General features: G+C 39.8%; 1 protein-coding gene across 3 annotated transcripts in view; it reads right to left on the bottom strand.

The window, feature by feature from the left end:
- Window positions 1–5,400: 5,400 nt before the first annotated feature.
- Window positions 5,401–24,149, bottom strand: part of cdh7a (cadherin 7a) — a 78,915-nt gene continuing 60,166 nt past the window's right edge. For all 3 annotated transcript variants that reach the window (XM_060873760.1, XM_060873778.1, XM_060873769.1), the window contains exons 10-12: window positions 20,254–20,371; window positions 19,363–19,614; window positions 5,401–7,241 (exon numbers count right to left, since the gene is read on the bottom strand). In XM_060873760.1, coding sequence (XP_060729743.1) covers window positions 6,724–7,241; window positions 19,363–19,614; window positions 20,254–20,371 — 888 coding nt within the window. In that variant the 3' untranslated portion in view covers window positions 5,401–6,723. The remainder of the gene's footprint in view (window positions 7,242–19,362; window positions 19,615–20,253; window positions 20,372–24,149) is intronic.

Genomic DNA, 24,149 nt, shown 5'->3' on the forward strand with positions numbered 1-24,149 from the left:
TATTCCTCACCACAGTCACCTCAGACACCTCAGGCTTGTTCATTAGGGATAAACACAAACACATTTAAATATAAGTCGAATATTAATCTTGAACTTTTGTCTAATATTAAACTTTCTGTACTATATTTCTTATGTTCTGTAAAGCTGCTTTAAGACAATGTCTATTGTTAAAAGCGCTATACAAAAAAAAATTCCATTCCCAAGTGCAGAGACGAGCCTTTAATGTAGTTTAATATAATTTCCATCCAGATTCTTCCATGTGCTTCATTCCTTTCTGGCCGAGAAAGAGAAACTCTCCTCCATGTTTTAGAGTTTCCTCCAATTCACAAATTTATCCAATTTATAAGCTTAATAGTATGTCAATAACATATTCAAGCTGATCAGACCTCCATGTCATTTATCTCTTCACAAAAAGTGACTGAAGCTAGACAACCGATCGCGATCCTAGTCGCTATTTCTTTGTAAGTACCTCCGTCATGTCACATGGACACACGAAGACAAACAAAAACAAACTCCGCTTCATTGAAACTGGTGCTAACCAGGTATATGAGACCCAGGGGAGAGGCATGGGATTGGGTCATATGATGTGTTGGGGCTGATGGGTAACGTAGTCCTGCACCATTCCAGCACTAAGGTGACTAAGTCAAGTTGAATTCAAAAAACAAGGCTTTTGGACGTATTTGATTCGTAATTATTCACCGCAGTCCATCAGTGTTTAATTATCCCTGAATATGGATATCTGCGGTTGCCATGGGAATGGCCCGATTCTCCGGGTTTTCAATAACAATTGCTCTGAGCACCTGGTAGAAACCTGAACTTGTGCACCTTATTATCATATGCATGGTCTTCATTCATGGCAACTGGACTTGGACACGCACCGATGCTTCTGATATCTGGTAAAAACCACCTACTGGATCTCTGCCTTCAATACAGAAATGCCTCATTATCATAAACCTGTTTATTTCATCCCAGAAACGTGAACAATCCCGGGCAATAGCAGCTCTCTTCTTCTTCACACCATCACCTGCTCACTACCTGCTCAGATAAAAACAGAACTCCTGTCATAGTTTTTGGTAAACAAACTGAAAAATGTTATAGCATGTTAGTAGAAAAGAATGAAGTTAACAACAATAATACAAAAACATCTGTTCAGGTAGCTAGCTAGCGCGATCTTGCTAGGAAGTGACATACGGTATTACCAAGCATCAAAACTGATGAGCTCTAGGAAGTAAAGCTGAAGGAAATGTGTGTTTCTATGATGAATTAGATAATTAGATATGATGCTATAAAGAGATGACGTTAAATATCTCATTGCAAACACTAGCTATCAAGACAAATCTAGTGGAAAATGATGCAAACTGTTGACCAGGGAATCGCTGCTATGTTTTTAAATGGAAAAATGGGAGGAAGTCGGAAGATCCTGAGCAGGAATTTTGAGTCAATGACCTGCTTTCTTAACATTTTGAAGCAGGCCTCTGAAAATCCAACCAACCAAATAAAATTCAAAAGTGACTTTTATACAAAATTACGCTTTCATACAAAAAAGGGATCTAAAGTATTTACATTTAGTAACTACATTTAAAGTTTATTTATACACAATAAACTTCAAATCTTCAACTCTGAGGTATCACTGTGTCAAAAAAAAAAAAAACACATAAAAAATCAATTAAAAACTTCTCGTCTTTCTACCAAACACAACTCATCACTTTATTGAAAACATACATGAGATTTTTTCAGTCTGCCTGTTCGTCTCCAAATAACTGAGATCCGGTTGTTCCACGGATTCTGCCTTGTTCTCGGCGTTCCTCTAGAGATCCTCCTCAGCCATCTTAAGACGTTTTAGCTCACGGATTGTGAGAAAGCGTAATTGCGTTCTGGAAACGCAAAGCAGCATCGAATGAATAGAAAACCGAGGAGCAAACTAATCAGAGCTTCTCCTCAGGTTTGTGTTTAGAATCCCGCTGTGTGCTTGTGGTAGTTAATATGTGCTTTTAGTTTCACACGCATGGGGCTCTTTTTAGTTTAAAGCCCTTTATCAGGGTAAAACAGCTCCTCAGTGTGTGTGTGTGTGTGTGTGTGTGTGTGTGTGTGTGTGTGTGTGTGTGTGTGTGTGTGTTTCTATCTATATTTAAAAAAACCTCCTTGTTTCTTTCATTCAATAACGATCTTTATTTTAAAGCTACACTATTTATGCGATGTATTTTTTTGTTACCGATTGCAGGACATTTATGAGGTATGTAGGGCAGTTAACAAATCCGATAAGCGGTGCAGCAACCCCAAAAATATGATTAGACTCAAATGTAAAGCTATATTGATCGTCAGTCAGCGTGATTTATGGATGTAGACATGATCTGTAGTGATAGTCATCAGTCTCTCTCTCTCTCTCTCTCTCTCTCTCTCTCTCCATCAGCGTTATCTGCTTATTCTAGCTACTCCTTGCTTATTTGCTTAATTAAAACGCAACTTATTATTACTTGGTGCTAAGTCAAACGACATTTCGATTGCCCTTTTAGTTTTCATTTAGTGAGCCAGTTAACAAATAATTACATTTGCTTTCAGGAGAACGGCCTCTCTCTAACGATCAGAGTTCTCAATCTTCATTACTTTTTGTTTTTCGGGAAGCCAAATGACTAAATTAGCATCGGGTTCATGCAAACAAAAGAAAAGAAAAGAGAGAGAGAGAGAGAGAGAGAGAGAGAGAGAGATCCATTAGCTGAAATGGTTTGCTTACAAAAGAAAAACAAACGTAATAACAGGATTGAAATGCGCTCGTAAATCATACTGTACGCTGCTTCGGCTTTCTGCCGTCAGATTATTTACGGATTTCTGGATTGTTTCGGAGCGGGAGTGTGAACGGATCGGAACAGAAACATTTCACACTCGAGTGAAGCTTGTTTGTAAGATTTATGTTTAAAGGCTTCTTATTATAAATCGACGTTGGTTAAAAATAAAAAGTGATGGAAGTTAACACCAAACATCTGCGTTGATTAAGATGCTAATTAACACGCCTTGGACAAAAACTAGATAAAAAAAAAACAAACAAACAAATGATATTTCACCTGCTTTACAGCTACCTTGAAAAATGCCTTATTTCGTGTATATAGCAAGTTTAAAACTTTATCAGCTTGCTAATATATATGGGATAAAAACAATAAAAACTGGCTGTGCTGTCTTAAGTGGGCAGGGCATACGCACTCTCTCCCCTGTCAATCACTGCGGCTCAAGCCAATCAAATCTTCGAATTTGTGGATGTGGACACGGGCAGATGGCACTTTGATTCAATTAAAATGTACTTATTTTTTTTAATTAAAATTGAAAACCCCCAATTTCTCCTTTCTGTGTAAGCATTTAAAAAATATTCATATTTTGGGTAAATACAAATTAAAATAACTTTTTTTGTTTTGTTGACAAAATCACATTGAGTAACATTTTTTGCCTTTTTCATAAAAACCAAATTAATTAATTAATTAATTAAAACGAAAAAATTTAAATTAAAACATGAACATGAAGATGATTCTTCTGTACTTTATCATACGTCTTAATATATAGAAAGTATTATGTGTCTTTAAAATGAAAATAAAAACATATTAAACTATATTTAAAATATATTTTAAAATGAGCAAATGAACATCTTCAAATTTAAAAAAAAATCTAAATTAAAAATTAAGATTTTCTTTTTCTTTAAATCAGAAGTCTAAATATATGGAGAGTATTATGTGCTAAAGGCTAAAAGTAAAAATTGAAAATTAACATTTTGGCACAAAACACCAAACTAAGAGAAAATGGGGGAAAATCACAAAAATGAATGCTAAATTTATTATTTTTTTTAAATGTTTACTGTTTAATATATATAATTTATAAATATATTAAAATATTTACATTTTTTTGTAGAGACCTAATTTTTAATTTTTAATCATTTTTTTTTTTTTAGTAAATTGCTCAACTTGTAATAGTTGAATATTCTCTGTTTTCCAGAAAATATTTTACCATTTGCTCATTCAGGATCTGTTTTCATCCCAAACCCCAGAAAGAATCAGATCCTAGATTAGACCTGCGACTGACTGAGCTGATTTGTGTTTGGCACGGTGACAGTGGGGTCGTCCAGGGTTAACTCGCTCCACAAGCAGCTGCGTCGTTCATCTGCAAGGAAGAGCAAAGTTCCGCTCTTGGGGATTTATAGGCTGAGTTTTCTGAATTTCTGTATATGTTTATTCTTTATGAGGGTGCAGAGTCATCTGTCACGTCTCTCTCGCCTTATTCAGCCGAGGCTTTTTAAACACTGCAAGGTGGTTTGTGCCGTTCATCAGACTCGGGTGGGGGAGCGAAGAGGAAATGGTTTATTGACTCACTCATGTTTACACACATGAAGTCGAATAATGTATTAATAATCAGAGTTGGAATAAAAACGTGTTGGTACAGTATGCACAACTCGGGATGTAAATGTAAATAAGATGTAAATCCAATAATAACATGAGGGTTTATATAAATTCAAGCAAAAAGTGCTCACTGAGAGTCGGCTCTTTGAATCAACTGTGTGAATCAGCTCTTTTTTTAAGTCAACTTTAGCACACACTGATGGATTTAGTGGAAAAAAGCTTTTTCTAGCAGGAGATCTGTCATTATAGGGAATGACTTTATAAAACTAACTGGTAAGGCACTCCTGAGTCAGTCTTTTTGAGTCGGATCTTTGAAGTTGAACTGAGTCAGCTCTTTAAAGTCAGTTCTTTGCGTTTGCTTATTGAGACAGCACTGAGTCGACCCCGTGATACTGCTCTTTCAAGACGGCTCTTTGAGTCTGCTTTTTTCTAAGTCAGCTCTTTGAGTCTACTGAGTCAGCTTAGTGAATCAGCACTCTGTTGGCTCTTTAAGTCGGCTCTCTCGAGTCGGCACTCTGAGACTACTTTTTTGAGTTAGCTCCTCCGAGTCAGCTCTTTTGAGTCAACTCTTTGAGTCTACCAAGTCAACTTACTGAGTCAGCACTGAGTTGGCTCTTTAAGTCGGCTCTCTCGAGTCAGCTCTCTGAGACTACTCTGTGTCTGCTTTTTTGAGTAAGCTCTTTCGATTCAGCTCTTTGAGTCAGTTATTTTGAGTCAGCGCTGAGTCGACTCTATGAGTCTGCACTTTTGACTAGTCAGCACTTTTAAGTCAGGTTTAAATCTGATTCAATTGTTGAGTCATTTATTTGAATCAGCTTGTTGAATCGAGTTGTATTTTATGTGAATGCTGATCTAATCTACCGATCAAATCTACAATCAGAACGAAGTGGAGGAGAACCAATCTGCATGGAAAAGGCTGACACAAGTCATTTAATAAACATCATCAGTTTGGATGAAGAGAAATAGAGAGAGAGAGAGAGAGAGAAAGAGAGAGAGAGAGAGAAGTTAAAAAGAAGCTGTGCATTTGTTTTATTTACTTTTACGACTGTACAAAATAAGTCCATATTTCAATTATGGTGTATATGAAGAATATTTCAAAGCTTTTCAAATCACGTTTTCATGTCGAGTCGTTCACAATCGAAAAGGAGAGAAGCTGTAAGACAGAATGGACATTTTGTGTGTTAATAACGTTTCAGTTCCGAGGTGCCTCTCGTCTGCAACAGCTTGGCTGGTTTCATGTAGAAAAAAAACAAAAACAAAACAAAAAAATCTAAAAACTTAAAAAACAACTTGCACAACAATCATCCAGAACATACTTACAGTACAAAGTACATGAGGCAGAACCTGACGCTATAAACACATTTGTTTTTCGGAGTCGAATAGAAAGAAAGAGAGAGAGAGAGAGAGAGAGAGAGAGAGAGATGTGATGGATAGGTTTAATCCTTCAATTTCACATCGTTACAATGTTCCTGCTGCACAAAAGAAAGCGAACGAGACACTTTTCCCCGAGCCGAAGAACACCTGCAACGACTCCAATCTCATCCCGGGTAAGCGTTATTATACACAGAAACCTCTTTTGTTTTCTTCTAAATCAGTGGTTTGGCTATTTTTCATCCACACTGATGCTTTATTTCAGATGAAACTAAAGCCTGATGTCAGATAAAAGATATTTTACACAGCGACAGTTGCATTACCTCACAAGGCAATATGTCTTTCGGGAGTATTTCGGCGACTTAATTCATATTGATTTTTTTTTTTTTTTTTTTTTTTTTTGTGGCTGAAGAAGCTGTGAGTCATAGAAATATGTGAGAGAACAGAAACATTGAGATAGCATCGGAGAGCATGGGTTACGAGGCAGAAGATCTGGCTCGGCAGGCAGGACTGTTCTGATTCATCACTGCCTCGCCACTGAAAGTCTCAGCAAAACAAATTCCAAGAAGGACCCTTGCGCACGCCTCCACCCTCTGCCCTTTATCCCAGCTACATCCTTTCTGTGTCTGAGTCTGGCATCTTATTGTAGGTTTAAATCCAAGTGCCACAATGTAAGAATCCACAATCTGTCCTAGGAGAGGATTATCGACGTTTCTGAGGGAAATCAATGCCAATATTTCTCCTCCTACATACGAATGTTCCATATTTTTTATTCTTCCTCCCACCTCTTTTGGGGAATCATGCCATTTTTGGCATTTGTTACTGGTTGTTCATTTATGTTGTCTTTTTTTCATTTTTTTCACCATCCTTTTTGTCGGAATAAAACGTGTCCCTCCTGCCTTCTTTCAAGGAGCGGTGAGTCATTGGCACTCGGTGACTGTTCGTTTTCATTTCTGTTGGGGAATCGACCCTGTGGCTAGGAGGAGAAGACGTTGCTGGCTTCGCTGTGGCCGTAGAGATCCGCCAGCTTTTTGAAACGCGGCCCCCAGTCGCTCAGGAAGTCGTAGTTGTGCTCCGAGTCGGTGCTGAGTGACTCGAGTGAGCTGAGTGACTGCGCCGCCGAGCCGTTTCCCTCAAAGGCGTACGTCTGGAGCGAGTCATAGGGAGGAGCCGAAGGGTCGACGTCCGCCTCCTTCAGCCGCTCCCATATGAACTCGCGGAAAACGCCGTTATCAGGGGCCATTTTGTAGGGCGGGGGGCGAGTGTGGTACAGGGTGGGTATGGCAGGCATGTCAGGAGTCACGTCACGTCGTGTTTTACTCTCTCGCGTGGCGTTCAGATGGCGCAAGGCTGCCATGTCAAAGGCCTCAGTGTCTTCCTCTCCGCCGCCCTCGTCGTCGTAGCGTACGATGTTCTCGCGCACATCGCGCTCGTCATCCACAATCAACGGCTCCTTCTTTCTCCGCCGCACCGTCACGATCAGCAGCACAAGCACTGCACAGAACAAATCAAAGAATGGATATTAGATCAGACTCAAAGCAGACTTCAGGTCATCAGAACAGAAGCTAATGTAAACAAAGATGTAATAAAGATCGGACTATAAAACACCCCGTAAAGATCAAACATTACAGATCAATCATTACAAATCAGATTAGTTAAAGTTTCCAAGAAAGCTGTTCTGCTGGATCCGAGAACAGGATCTAATACTGAAGAACTGATCAGAAAGTGATGATGGTTATGATAACAAACAGCACAGTAGCTCATCAGTTCTGAGATCAGACATAACTTGGAACAGCTACTGTGTCATGGATTGAATGATACAGAGCCAAAAACAAACAAAAACTAACACAAACTGAACTTGACGAGCGTTAGTTCAATTTAGAGCAGGTTTAAGAGATCAGACTCATCCGATCCGGTTGAACAAGTGTTATTTAAACTCGATCTGCACTATGACACGTTGATTAATGATCCGCTGAAAGGGATTATGGGCAGTGTTAGGAAAGATCAGACAGAAATCAGAACACATCCGAGCTATTTAGAGACACGAATGTCTAGAGATCTCTAGAGAGGAAAAAAACACGAAAATGTTTCTGTGCAAATTAATAACTGATAATCCGATTAAAATTAATAAGCATAAAAATGACAATTTTGTGCTTTTCGCTAATTAGGAATTTAACAGCCTTCTTGAAACAATCGGGTGAGAGAAATCTAATCTGATCAGAAGCCTCTTAGCCTCCGAACCTTTAGAGAGAGGAATCTGAGCTTGGAGAAGGTCGGCGTGGTTACGGCTGGCAGATAAAGCACGGCCTCAGAGAGCGCAGGGGTGATGCTATCGCTGGAGTATTTATGACACCGCAACAACACTTTCTTCTTGTTTAATGCACCGGAGAACATTTCTATTACTTCCAGGCTTTTGAATTTCATGTACCACATGAGGCGACGTGTATTATCTCGACGTGCGGGCTTCAATTAAGTCCGATCAGGTACATTAGGTTTATGAATATGTTCATCAGATCGGGATGCAGTTGCTTTAAAATCACATCGGACGCTTCTGGAGGCAGAGGTGCTTCATCACAGACGGTGCCAGGAGAGACATCTGTGTCTTGAAATATCCAGGAAATTCACAAAGGTAGAAAAAATATATATGAAATTGAAAAAACTGACATTTTGTAGGCGTGTTTGAGTGTGTTTGTGTGTGTGTGTGTTTGTGTGTGTGTGTGTTTGTTGTGTATAACCAGATACTAATAAATGATACCTACTAGAACTATTATATCATGTTTAAGCAGCAGATTTTACATTTGAGTGCAAAAGATTTCACACCCTTCACCTGAAAGTCATTAAAGTGTCTTAAAAAAAAGAAGAAAAAAAAAGAAAAAAAAAAATCCAGCTGACTCTGAGGCAGGAGTAAATAAGGATCAGGAAAATATTGACTTTTCACAGAGCTAGAGAAGACAATTAAAAAGATATGAACCTGTTTAGGGCGACCATTAGAGAATGAAAAAAGACATGACTAAAGCAGAGAAGTAAAATATGAAAAAAATAAAAATAAAAAAAGCCTGGGCATCGTTTTAACATTACTGTCTGAACAAGTTTGATTTAATATTTAGCTTTTTTGTCTCCTTTATAACAGAAGATTACGCATCCATAAAGCTCGCTACAAACACATAACAAAAAACTCCATCGATTCCAGCATTACAAAGAAAGCATAGGTTAAGTATGAGTATGATTAAATAAAAAAGAGTCAATAAGGCACAGTACATTAGACATGACAGATTAGACTCGGGAATGATGACAGATGCAAAACAAATGTAGAAGAGGCTTTTATCGCCATTAAGGATCCAAAAGATTAAAATGATTTAAATCTTGGCATCCTGTGAAAGTACCTACTGCATCTGATTCAGTACCAACTGCATTCTATTCAGTACCTACTGCAGCTGATTCAGTACCAACTGCATTCTATTCAGTACCTACTGCATCTGATTCAGTACCAACTGCATTCTATTCAGTACCTACTGCATCTGATTCAGTACCAACTGCATTCTATTCAGTACCTACTGCATCTGATTCAGTACCAACTGCATTCTATTCAGTACCTACTGCAGCTGATTCAGTACCAACTGCATTCTATTCAGTACCTACTGCATCTGATTCAGTACCAACTGCATTCTATTCAGTACCTACTGCATCTGATTCAGTACCAACTGCATTCTATTCAGTACCTACTGCATCTGATTCAGTACCAACTGCATTCTATTCAGTACCTAAAATTGCGGATCAGAGATAAGAGATCAGTCTCGTTCAGAAAACCTGTTCTAGATTAAACACTATACACATATTAGATGTCAGACCCCCAAAGTCTGACATAAAACACAAGAAACTCCAAAGTTGATTAAAGGACATTCAGGGTACAGAGGAGAAGCTAAAAAGAACAATACAGGAAACTGAATTGTATCAGTGGGTATCAAAGGGGGTACAAACTTTTGAGCGGCATAATACAGACTGCTAGAGTTGTGATTTAAAGCACTACTGTCTTTTTTTACTGGCTGAGCGTGTTGATCTACACACAAACACCCAAATAAATCCAAACAAATTTTATGGAATTATATTATACTTCTGGGGTCATTTTGTCCTAACAAGCACAAGAACAAGCAACACACACACACACACACACACAGACAAATAAATCCAACCCAGTTTTTAGGACTTTACTACACTTTTGGGGTCATTTTGTCCTAACACACACAGACACACACACAGGCTAGTTTTCTGGAAGTTTACCATACTTCTGGGGACAATTGGTCATCACCTCAACACACACACATACATACATGTATACATAAATAAACACAACCCAGGCTTTTTGAAATGTAACTGCACCCCTGGGGTCATTTTGAACACTCCACACACACACACACACACACACACACACACACACACACACACACACACACACACACAGTGTAGAGCTTTAATCCTCATGCCCCTTCAGTCTCAATGCTGTCATATACGTGTAGTTACACTGGCAGCGATAAACACTGAAGGCTGAGATTTACAGGTGGAAATGTGTCATAAATACGACACTGAAACGGTCACCCTGCATTTTCTCTCTTTCCCACACACACACACACACACACACACACAACTCTAAATCCTGTTTTTATGATCCGGCATATGCCTACTGCATCCGCCAAATAAGGCAGGATTATACATCAGTCAAAACGCATCACCCTGCCCTGAAAGCGAGGGTCAAACACGTCACCCGCGTGATAAACAGCAGCCGATGCTAATGCCACGGAGCTATAAAGGGAACCGTTTAGCACTTGTATGATTATAATGGAAGGCTGGGATGTCAGAAAGGAGGAAAATCTACACTCAGTGACGTTTTAAAGACGATATGTACGCAAGAGGAAGGTGTGACGAGTAGGAAACAAAATGGAGCATGACAATTAATGAATTAATAAAATTGTCTGGTGCTTGTGCTTACATCAGAAAATAATGCTGATTTATTACAACATGTTGTCTTATAATACAACAATCTGTATTAATTATAGAATGACACATTTTATGGTTACAGTAGCTATAAGCAGCTAGTTCTAAACATTACAAAGCACTGACACTGGAGACTTCTTCCATGAATGTTACATGAACATAAACGTCCTTACAAAAACTCCACCATATCACAGAGTATTTTCTGTGGGGTATTTTCAGAGGGGTACAAATCCGTCTGAAAGTTCAGAATTATAGAAACAATAACATATTTCTATAATCAGTATCATCCAGCCAATCAGACAGCAGAATTCAAGATAAAAAAAATAATATGAAAGTACCATTGAGGAAAGCAGGAATATAAAAGCGCAAAAACAAAGCCGCTTTGTCTCTGTGTCACCTGCCACGTTGTTCTCGCCTACACTGATAAATCCTCGTGAAAAGAGAGCGAAAAGAGAGAAAACCTAAACCACAAGACTGATCAGGACGCACAGGCGCTAACAATGATTGGTGTCATGCACAAGGCGTAGTAAACAGGAAGTCCTTCTGAAATAAAGCACGAACAAATCTCAGAGCGTGCAGACAGAGAGCTCGGAAAATATGAGCACGGGAGTAATGTGCTTCTCTCGGCATAAAACGAGTGTTCATTGTTCATGCGAGTGCGTGAGAGATAACAGTGCCGAGTCGACAGGACAGACTCCCTCCTGAACGCAAACAGCAGCCCGGCGGTGTGATGTGCAAACACAGGGGAGGTGAGAGGAGCTGATGGAGAGAGAAGGAGGAGAGATGTGAGGGGAATGAAGAAAGAAGAAAGAGAGGCCTTGTGTGTGTATTAGAGTGTGTGTGTGTGTGTGTGTGTGTGTGTGTGTGTGTGTGTGTGTGTTTGTGGTGTAAACTACCTAATGATCCATCCATCGGCTTGCCATAGAGAGTGTGAAAAATGACGCAGTGGTCTTATAATTCATCCCAGGGCATGGTGTACGTTCACACTGCCAGAAATGCTGAGAGAGTGGGAGAGTAGCCTGAGCTAGCATGTACACACACACACACACACACAAACACACACACTCCTACACACATTGGTCTGCAGACGGAGATCAAAAGACTGGCTGTATATGAGAACAGTTCTGCATCTCTGGAATGACCCAGTTAAATATCAGAGTGCCATATTTCACATCTCTTCATAAATAATCTGCTTTTCCTTTTTTGAAGCTAATATGGGCGAAGATTGGTGCTCTTTTACTGTACTACATCATATATTATTTACAGCACAGCTCCGATTCCTTTTCTGTAATCGGCCCGTTCTGATACATTATTGTTTCCATGGCAACCGTTCATTCGTAAGAAGGTATGGAGTTGTATTCATTTTTGTTAAACGGATATTTATTTACCGTTTAGCACTGAAGGAGTCTCCAGTGTCAGTCAAGCTAGTCAGAGGTGAAGCTGGATATTAATTTAAGGTACCAGTATAGAGTTAAAATAATGAGAAATTGTGTAAATAATGAGATAAAGTTGAAATATTAGTATAAAATTGACAATGAGATAAAGTTAAGATACCAGTATGAAGTTGAAATAATGAGATAAAGTTGAGATAAAGTTGAGATACCAGTATGAAGCTGAAATAATGAGATAAATTTGAGATATTAGTATAAAATTGACAATGAGATAAAGTTGAGATATTAGTATAAAATTGACAAAGAAATAAACTTGAGATACCAGTATAAAGTTGAAATAATGAGATATTTAGTCAAAACAACTGCATCTCTTGTTGAGATACAGTACTATGCAAATCAGAACAATGAGATATCAGTCAAAATAATCAGATGAGTCACAAAAATGAGATATGGAGTTGAAACAAAGAAAAATGGCAAAATAATTAGATACCTAGCTGAAACATGATATTAAGTGAAAATAATCAGATAAGTTAAAATAAAATGTCACAACAATGGCAAAATATTTTATTTCAAGACAGTATGTTGAAATAATGAGATAAGACAAAATAATAAGATACTATCTTGAAATAATGAGAAATTAAATGGAAGTAATGAGATGAGTATGAAATATCCACAACCTTTGTTTAAAACAAACTATACAAGTGTGAACAACGTTCTGTGGGCGTGGCCACGTATGATCAGTGGGCATGGTCATGGCAAAGAACTAGAGAAAACAGTAAATAACATCTTTTACCCTCTTTACTGATTTAGAAGCTGTGTTTAAAAAAATGCAGTTTCTCGTTTCTGTCTTTAAGACTGATACTTACACGGATCAGTTTCCGTGTGCCAAAGGGAAAAACGCTTGACTTTAATTTATGCACGTCAAAAAGCTTTTCCACATCACTTATAGACATTTAAAATTCACACATATGCAACCTTCGAGTTCTTTTAAAATGTTTCTTACCGGAAAAGTGTAAGAAAAATGACTTTCGCTGAAACCCAATCGCGGCCTTTTCCGTAAGTCGTTAAAGAAAATGCAAGTCTGCACCCCATCAATGTGCATTACTTCATTAAACAAGCCAGAAAAAAAAGATAAATAAATAAAAACCCTCCCGCTATTCATCAAACAGTGAAGCGGGAGGCGAGCTTGGCGCTGTGCTTGTCTTTGACCCTGCTGGTGTGTGATTCGGGAGTGTTCTATAGACCTCGCCTACAGTTACTGACCGCTTAAAGACTTGACTCGGCTTTGCTGCAGTTTTGACAGAAGATGGATGATCAGCAACGAGCCGCGGATCAATTTAACATTATCCCCAATTTAACGTAATTGAATTCAGAAAACAGTCCATCATGCGGAATCAATTACACAACAATTGGGGTATTTTTTTGTTGGGTTTACAGACGAGGTGGGGGTTGAGGGTTGGGTGGGGTTTGCGGTGATGGTGACGCGTTCATATCGACCTCTTAAAAAATGATGCAGTGCTGCTAGATTATGTGCTGCCATTTCTCTGTCAGTCCCGGCTGCTGTCCCACACAACCGGCGTCCGCTAATGGAGATGTACTGGAGTCTGCAAAGACGTTTATACGACCGCGGTGCTGTAGGTAGCTGTGGTTTACAGCGCCGGGCTCACCAGTGCTGCTGCTAAATAAATCGAGGAGGACGCGAGCACGTACTACATCTTCATAAGCGTGTTTATACAGTATACTGGTGTAGACTTGGCGCTGGACTTACAGCCATTAGGAGATTAGGCCGAAACAGAGACACGGGCGACCGGAGGCAGGACAGCCCGGGGCAGGAGCTCGCCTCGCCTCACCTCTCGTGTCCGCTTCCCCGAGCTGTGGAGTGATGAAGAAATTCGAGCTCTGCCACGAAAACAGCCATTCTGTGATATTAGTTGCTGTCATGTCAATCTAATAGTGTGTGCTGATATAAATCAACACCGCAAGATTTTAAACAAAAAAAATTGAGCAAGAGAAACAGAGGATTTAGAGATAAAAATGCTTTGCTTTATTTATTCCTGTAATCAGCAGCTGAGAGCCAGAGTCAGGCAGCATACCGGTTAACACGTAGGTCACTTTGTTCAACTGGGCATGAGGTGATATCATTAACCAGGGTTGCCAGATTTCAGAACATTTCAGCCTACATCTCAAAGACCAGATAATATTTCTCTTTAATATTAGAAATGCATATGCACCATTCACTCCATGACCCCGTTATCGCTCTTCACAGTACCTTACAATTAATCTACATCGAGAAATCTTCACATTTTCTCATATGCTTTGCCTTTGCTTGCATAAATGCACGATTTACTCTTCAATCAAGTCCCTAACCCCGTACCTCCCCTTTACTCACCTAGTCACCTCACAAAGGTGTGTTTTGCTTTTTATGGATTCATTTCCAACCAAATTCGACAACACAAGTCCGCTGAGATTAAACACAATGAGCACAGCAGTGGAGAAGTTGTTGCTATAGCAACGGTGAAGCCAGGAAAACTTTCCAACTGTAGCGGTTGTTAATGCTGGTCCTTTTAAAAGATTAAATTAACATTAATGGCAATTCTGTTAATATTAAAGAAGCAGGAGCTCGGTTCTGAAGTGCAGAACCCCACAGAGTGAATGCCATGCTTTAAACATCAGCCAATGGTTAATATCAACCGGTTTCACCTCCTACGGCTCAGCAGATGCACTTTGCACAGCAGATGAAGGACTAAGATCTAAAACATCCTGTTTCTCTGGAAACTACACACACACAGTTTGGACAGAAGTCCTTCATGAGCTGGGTAAATGTGTTTTTCTTTGTGTCTGACTTTATATATAATTGAGTTATAAATAATATAACTCTCTCTCTCTCTCTCTCTCTCTCTCTCTCTTTCTCTTTCTCAGGTACTTTGTTTGCTGCATTGTGTAGCGAGTTTGCACAGAAGTCCTACTGTTCGGATTAGAACGCAACTGACAGCGGGGCACAACGCCTGTTGATTTATTATTCAGAAACCCAGAGGGAAAAAAAAATCTGTTCCATCTCTATACCTCATCTACCCCTACACACACACACACACACACACACACACACACACACACACACACACACACACATATATCCACACACTTGCGCATCCTCCCTCTTCCCCTGTTCAATCACAAACTAGTCACAATATGAGGAGATGTTTAGCCCACGGCATGAACGCAACTTTTTTCAGTTCTAATTTTATGTAACTGACACTAAAACCGGACACTGACGATGAGAATTGAAAGATCCGTCCTGAAGGAATTAATCCTGATAAGTTAAATATCAAAAACAAATGTAAAATATACCTCCTAACAGGGTTTGAAGAAGAAGTAATCTCTTTATGTTGCCAGATTGAGTGGTTTAACAAATAACAAGACACAGATCTAATCTCCTCTCATCTACATCCATCAACATGATTATCTGGTTCCTGTGCAAATAAAGGACTGATTAAATTTGATAAAAACTTGTAAAACCCAGTCTTATAATAATGAATGCATTTGCTTTAAATGTCTGTGACTTTCTTCTTCTTCTTCTTCTTTTTCTTCTTCTTCTTTTAATTATAGTTTTTCCTCATTTATAGGAAGCTCAGTTACAAATAAAAACACAATGCAGTACGGAACAAGTTATTTCTTGTTCTCGCTTACATTATAGCAGCTACACACCAGCCGTATGATTCATCAGGTGTCCTGAAGATGTCGTAAAACATAAAGGAACCTTTCTGAAACATCTCATCAATTCCTACCACAAACAATACAAAAACACTCCAAACACAACATCCGGAGACTGAGTGAATTTAAAAAACTACACAGTAAAGCTTCACTAAGATTCCACCAGCTTCTGGCATGACCTGCTGTATGGTCACAATGTGGTCAGGAAAGATATTCGCTTTCATACAAAGAAAGGAAAAAAAAAAGTTCCCGGTGGCGGCAGCGATACTGTGACTGGCTCACACACAGCTTCCGCCGCTTATCTCCCAGCCGTTTTGTTCCATCGCAGAAGCTTTAAAAGGTGTGTGAATAACAAGACAATAGAGATGATTGATTTATTAAGTCTCTTTACGAGACAGCATCTGACCTATTCAACACCTCATATTTTTTGGAGTACATCACGATTACCCCATTGTGAGCTTTTCAGCTTCAACTACAAAAAAAAAAAAGGTCTGAACTGGACACTAAAAGAGACCCAGCAGCTTCATTGTTTCAGTTTTATTCCGGCTGATGGATGACCGTCTCGCTCTGTCTCACTCTCACTCACACAAACACACACACACACACACACACACACACACACACACACACACACATGCACACACACACGCACACACACCCCATCTCACCAATTCTGACTCATGGTTTGGACTTCCAAGCCTTGATGGCCTCTCAGTGGGGTGCAATCAGTCAACAGATTGCAGTGTGATTGCGTCCCTTTGTTTTGTTGTTTCGCTTGGACAGAGAGACGGGGGAGAAGAGCTGTCGTCTGCACACTTTAATTAAGACTGACTGAAGCTAGCGAGAGCCAGCGTCCTCTCTAAAAACCCTCTCGAATTGTGCTTTGAGGATTTCATTCGGATTCTTTTTTTTTTTGGTGAAAAAAAAAATCAAGGGGGATTAAACGTGGGAGCGGGAGAGAACGAAACCAATCAGCCTGGTTAATAAAGAAATAAGCCTTTGCAGCATCTGATTTGTCGATTTGTTTCTTGTTTCGGTTACCGTTTCCATAGTAACCGCTCCTCCTTAGGGACCTGTACAGTGGACGAGGTGTGATCCAAAATAAACTGTTCTTATTTAACAAAGAAGAGCGGATGATCGTGAACATGGCGACGGAGTCACAGTGGCAGAGTTCTAACAGAGCGGGCAGTCAGAACTGAACCATCAGTGGTGATGACGTATAACGAAAAATGCACGAAAAATGAAAGATAAAAGTAGGAATTTTATAATCACACAACTATGAGTATTTTTAGACAAAGATCGACAACAATTTTTTTACCCACAACCGACCAGCAACCGTGATGCCATGACGTCCACACACCAGTGCAGCACAAGGAAAAAAGCAAAGTAAAAGACACAAAACAAAAAAGGTCAGGTACTCATCAACGCTAATCTGATCTGAGAGACATCACAACAATACAATAATCATGAACTCATTTATCCATCAGCGCTACATTCACTCGTCCTCTAAACCTCGACAACAATCAGCCCAATTTCCACCAATCAGAAAGCACCAGAAAAAGGGGCACTTGTTAAACAATCAGCTAACAAAGACGCTAAATGCTAACATGGCGCGTCACCAAAAAAACACACTAGTACACAGCGAGCTGCGTCCTTCACAGCTTCAGCCGTCACGAATCCAGTTAAAGCCGGCGAGCACAACGGTGTGATGAGCATCAGCAGAGTGACATGCTGCAGAATCAATCAAACATAATGGATCAAATGTACTTTTGGAAATTAACTATGTAATTAACAAATGCTACTCCATCGTAAAGCACAGCATTCCTCCCAAGAGCCAGTTTAGCTGTAATTAATTATTTTTCTCCTCACAAAAACAAGTTCATTTTGAATCAGTTTAGGTCTTAATGAAGACAATGAGGAGAGGAGAAGCAAACAAACAACCAAAATGATGAGACAACGTCCTTGCTGCGTAATTGACTTTCTATTTGTTTCCTCTCAATTAGACGATAGGGAACTGAAATACGCTGGAACCGATATAAAAACAATCGTAAACTATTAGATTACAAACACCCATGTGTACCTCAGATACAGTGCCAGAGAAACATGGTGCATGTGTGAGGTGGTGAGGTATGAGGTGGTGATGATTGTGGTGGTGTTGATTGTGGTGCTGATAATTGTGGGGGTGGTAGTGATGGTTGTAGTGGTGATGATTGTGGTGGCGGTCATAGTTGTGGTGGTGATGATGGTGGTGGTGATAATTGTGGTGGTGGCAGTGATGGTTGTAGTGGTGATTGTGGTTGTGTTGATTGTGGTGGTGATAGTTGTGGTGGTGATGATCCAGTTGGGGATGATTGTGGTGGTGATGATCGTGATGGTGGTGATGGTTGTTGTAGTTATTGTTGTAGTGCTGAGGGTTGTAGTGCTGATGGTTGTAGTGCTGATGGTTGTAGTGGTGATTATTGTAGTGGTGTTGAATGTAGTGGTGTTGATTGTAGTGGTGTTGATCGTGGTGGTGATGATCATGATGGTGTTGATGGTTGTTGTAGTTATCCTTGTAGTGGTGATGGTTGTAATGGTGATGATTGTGGTGGTGTTGATTGTAGTGGTGATGATCGTGTTGGTGATGATAGTTGTGGTGTTCATAGTTGTGGTGGTGATGATGGTGGTGGTGATGGTTCTAGTAGTGATGATCATAGTGGTGGTGATAGTTGTGGTGGTGATGGTGGTGTTTGTTGTAGTTATCGTTGTAGCGGTGATGATTATGGTGGTGATGATTGTGGTGGTGGTGATGATCATGGTTGTGGTGGTGATGGTTGTATTAGTTATGATTGAGGTGGTGGTGATGGTTGTAGTGATGATCGTGTTGGTGATTGTGGTGGTGATGATCATGATGGTGTTGATGGTTGTTGTAGTTATCCTTGTAGTGGTGATGGTTGTAATGGTGATGATTGTGGTGGTGTTGATTGTAGTGGTGATGATCGTGTTGGTGATGATAGTTGTGGTGTTCATAGTTGTGGTGGTGATGATGGTGGTGGTGATGGTTCTAGTAGTGATGATCATAGTGGTGGTGATAGTTGTGGTGGTGATGATGGTGGTCATGACTGTAGTGGTGTTGATTGTGGTGGTGGTGGTGTTTGTTGTAGTTATCGTTGTAGCTGTGATGATTGTGGTGGTAGTGATGATGGTGGTGATGGTTGTATTGGTTATGATTGAGGTGGTGGTGATGGTTGTAGTGATGATCATTGTGGTGGTGGTGATGGTTGTGACGGTAATAGTGGTGATGGTTGTGGTGGTAATGGTTGTAGTGGTTATGATTTAGGTGGTGTTGATGATTGTGATGATGATAATGGTTAACTGCATTAACTGAGTTGATAAGGATGATGAAGCAGATGCTGTTTATGATGTTGGTGATGTTCCTGAAGATGATCGTATTTGTCATTCTTAAACTCTTACTATTTAGATATAATGATTGTAATGAACAGATCGTGATCCTTGTGATGAAGGGGATGATGATGGACTCTTACCGAGCAGTGTCATGATGCAGGCCAGGATAGCTGTGAGCGCTCCGGTGCTAAGTCCAGCCGTCAGGAGGAAAGCCTCGGTGCCACAGGCCTGTGGAGCTCCATCAGAGTCACACTCACACACCCGGATGGACAAAGTGTTGGTGCTGCTGAGAGACGGACTCCCGCTGTCCACTATCAGCACAGGCAGACGGTACAGTGGCTGCTCTCGCCTGTGAAATCCTCCACGCTTAGTCAGGATGGACGCCGTGTTATCTGGAGAGGAGACAGGAGAACAAACGATAAGATGAGAAAAGGAAAGAGTGTTGGTGAAAGGAAATGAGGTGAGAAAAGAAACTAGACAGATCAGAGATACTAGTGTTAAGGTTATTACAAAGACTTCTTTTTACAAAGTAGATATTTATCTGGAAACACAAGGCTATATGTCATAATGGAATATTATTACAATTTCCATTTTTAGCTGTTAGGGAAAATTCTCATAATAAATGGACTTATTATCTGCTTAAAAATTTCATAACACTACACAATGCCGACATAAGTCATCTGTGACATCTGATATACATTGTATGCTATTAAAAAAAACAGTAATACATCACTGATGGGCAGTGTGCATAAGGATACATAATAGCTACATAGGGCAATAATGTATGTGCATCAGTAAATAAACACAACCATATCAGCTCGTTTGCGTATTTGTGCTTAAACATGTTTTTAGATATTAATCATTGTTTTTTTAGTAGAAAATATAACACGTGTATGTTAACGTGTTGTGTTATCGTGCTCTGCGTAGGGGATTCTACACCAGTGTAATGCTGCTCTAAGTACAACATATTGTAATATGTCTTCCAGGTGTGTTCGGGCAGATAAGGCATAAAACACTGCTGTGTAAGCTACCTTTGTTGTCCCGCAGGGTGAAATTGTGGTTCCCGGCAGCCTCGGCAGTCAGGGAGAAGAAGAAGCGATGGCCACTGGGGGGCTCGTCTTTATCCACCGCACTCACCGTCTCGATCACCTGAGAAGGACGAAACTCTTAATCCACTTACACCTTAATACCGTTAACTTCATGCTTGGACTGCTGATTTTAGATTTCCTAGTTTTATTTTTAATTTTTTATTGTGTCTACATAAATGCTTCATAACAGCTGACATCAACTTAAACATTCATAAGACTACACAGTGCCTACATACTGTACAGTAAGTCATCTATAGCAACTGATAAATACCTTTTTTTAAATTACTTTAACACCTTACTTAATGATAGTGGTTATAACACTACATTGTGCCTACATAAATCATCTATAGCAACTGATAAATAAATTTTTTTAATTACTTTAACACCTTACTTAATGATGGTGGTTATAAGGCTACATGCAGAAATGTTGAAACAACTGATATAACTATACATAAACATTCATAACACTACATAGAGCCTAAATAAGTACTTCGTGACAACTGACAAACATTAACTACACTATAATGGTTATTTAAAGCATCTATACTTAAAAAAAAATTAAGCATAGGCTTAAAAAACTTTATGACAGCTGACATAAACTTACATAAGCCATCCTTATAGTAAATGACATGTACATAGTATAAGGCATAGATGACAAAATATTTCTTTATTATTTTATAACCTTTATTTTACCAGGAAAGAAGCACATTGAGATTAAAAATCTCTTTTACAAGAGCGTCCTGGCCAAGACTAACAGATGCAAGCACGTTTGAGTTTAACAAATAACATCCAACAATACATACACACACAAGCAAATCCATCAAATTTCAATATCAATAAAAAACTAATTAAAACACCTACAGCCCGATGTTTCATTCTCCAAATCATGTAAAAGTTTCTATAGAAAATTAAAAAATAAATAAATTAAAACTGTTCATAAGGCGGCCTGACACATCCTAAATGCATGTAGGTGCTTCATGACACATAATAAAAACCTACATAAGCATTCGTAACTATACTAACACTTTTTTCTTTCTTTATTGTGCTAGTCTGTTTTCCTACCTGTCTTGTGTGCTTCAATGCCAGTGCTCATAAAGCTGCATGACATTTGCTACATACAGCCAGTGCTTCATAAGGCGATATATAAATGAAACACATCACTTCTATTATTATTATTTAACTCAAGCATTACAGACTAGCAAAGAAAAGAAAAGAAAAGAAAAGAAAAGAAAAGAAGAAAAAAAAACTCAGGTTAAATGATGAAGTTGTCATTATATCGAGCTCTCATGCCTGAATCTCATTGAGTAATAGCATACAAATCCGATTTGGAGTGGCTGTATCGATACAGCTGTCTGCAATGAAGTTTGAGTTCTAATCAAAACGATCGCGGCGCTCGGGGGGTGGGGGGTGGGGTCAATACACTATCAGTGATTAGTGCTGCTTAGACAGTGTGCTGGGGGATTTGGAGAAAAGTGCTATGTTTTGGAGATGATTATCAGACCTGTCTGTCAGGTGGAGCATTAATGAGATTCCCCTGATACGCTGTCGGGGCTTAAATCTGTGAACCGGGGCTGAGTTTAATACCCAGCACCCACGTGTCACGCTGCGGTCAGCACAAAGTCAATCTGCTCAGAAATCCTCGACACTGAGGCACGGGTGAGGTCCGATTGGGAATAAACATGTTGAGAAATGGAGTTCTGTATAGCAATTAATAGGTAAGTACAGAAGTGTGTTTGTAAAACAAAGCTAAAAGAGAACAACAGCAGCTTTTTTCCCTATAAGCACCTTTCAGTTAACGTAAAACCCTGTTTATGTGTTCATCCTCCACTCTTCATTCAGCATTATCTATTAGCATGACAGCATGACATTTGTTCGTAATATTTTTGTAAATGTTTGACCCTTTGCTCCTTTGTTGTTTTTAGCAGAATCTTCTCAGTGCCATCGCTAACCGCTAATAAACACAGCTAACTGTTAAATATCCATGTCTATTAGCTAAATCAAACATGCTGGTAGATTTTATTTCATGTTAGGCAGCTCAACATTTCTTCACTCAAGCGGGAAAATCAAGAGTTAAACTGAGAGCATCATCCAATCGACTGCTGATGTGAGGTAAAGGAAGAGGGAGGGGCTTGTAACATCTTGTAGCACAAGGACGCCTACGTCCACGGCACGTCTCTGGCCCCGGCAGCAGCGAGAGAGTCTGTCGCACAGGAACCAGAGGTGGACTCCAGAGCTCAGGCATCCTTAAGGAGTTAAAAAGCTCATCTTGTTCATTACTGATGGTTTCAGCTGCAGATTTACCAGGAACTATACATAATCCTCCAACAAATCATTCGCAGATCATTGAACCTGTTCGTACCGAGCTTCTGTTAAATGTTAAAAAGAAAAGTATGATGGGAATAACAGAGGGCAGTTCAAGGAGCCTGGGCAAAATGCCGTGAGCTGGAAGGAGAAGGCGGTGCAGGAAAGCACCTGGAGTGACCTCATTAGAGGAACTTCAGGATGGCATCTGGGGACGTTTTTTACGCATGGCCATCTGTTTTAGTCCGTAATGATCGGGAGGTTTGTGCGTCTCATCGAGATCACCAGTGTTTAGCAGAGCGGAAATATTGCTCTAGTTTTGAGAAGAAGGTAGAGAGCAGGTCCAACACCACACCTCAATTTCACTTCACATTCAATCGATTTGTACAAAACGCTCTGGACATTTCAAGGTGGCACCATCAGACAGAGCTTAAAGTCATAAGCTTGATTTGAAGCAAGAAGAAGAGCACTAAGTAATTCATTAAACTCAATGCTCGTAGCTTTGTTAATGCTACCAGTGCTACCAGTCGCTGACGGATGGATGAGAAAGCATTTTCAAGATGGATGATGACACTCTGGTGAACATGACATTAACGTTTGTTTGGAAATCTGAAAAATCAGGGCGTTAATAATTTTTGTTGTCTAAAAATTATAATGCCTTTGGTGAGGCGGTTTATTTCTAACACAAACTAGAGCATAAGTGCACTGCAGTTGTATCTTAGCTTGGTGTAAAATGACAGTGCAACCACAGGATAACTATGCACCAGGTTTTTTGTAATCTAAAATAAACACGAATTAAAAAACACCAGGAAATTTGAGGTGGAATCGAATTTGCTTCTGTCTTTAACTAAAAGTCGTTGCTAATGAATCTCTGCACACAAAAGTGAGCCACTGAGTCAGTGAGCAGACACAAAGGTGTGGAAATGGACCTGGACCTAGACGTCAATCTCACAGCCATATAGAAGCATTGGAGCGTTTAATAGTCCAGCGGCGGAAGCTTTTTAGGGCCGTGTTAAGGACACAGCCAGTGGGCCGAAACTCTAACGAGACCTGAGATCTGGATACTGCGAGCTCCTGCCATGGCTGCACTACGTCAGGCTCTGGTGCGTCCTGAATGACCCCGGAACGAGCGTGAACCACAAGGGAAGTCAAGCGCTTAAGAACAGAGAGCTATTTGATGGGAAATATAACTGAGGGTTCGCCCGGGGTCTTAGAAATACGGCACAGTCATCTGGCTTTTAATATCTGGGAAAGTTATAAGAGATGGGGAGTCTGGGATTGACCGGAAGACACAGACAGGGATCCGGAGGGGAATTCGACTTTTTTTTTTCAGACAGAAATTTTTCATCAGCGTTTGCTGAGATGAGCGCTACCTCTGGTAGCAAACATGATTTCCCATGATGCCGAGAGTTATCCGTAATTGCCGAGCTGCCAACAACGATCTTTCCATCAGGGAATTTCATCAGGGAAAGTCGTCTCATGGACCCTCAGTGTGGCTTGTTGCTTATGATTTAAAAGCTCTAATGGGAACAATGGGA

This window comes from Tachysurus vachellii, chromosome 1 (genome assembly GCF_030014155.1).
Source record: "Tachysurus vachellii isolate PV-2020 chromosome 1, HZAU_Pvac_v1, whole genome shotgun sequence".
NCBI lineage: Eukaryota > Metazoa > Chordata > Actinopteri > Siluriformes > Bagridae > Tachysurus > Tachysurus vachellii.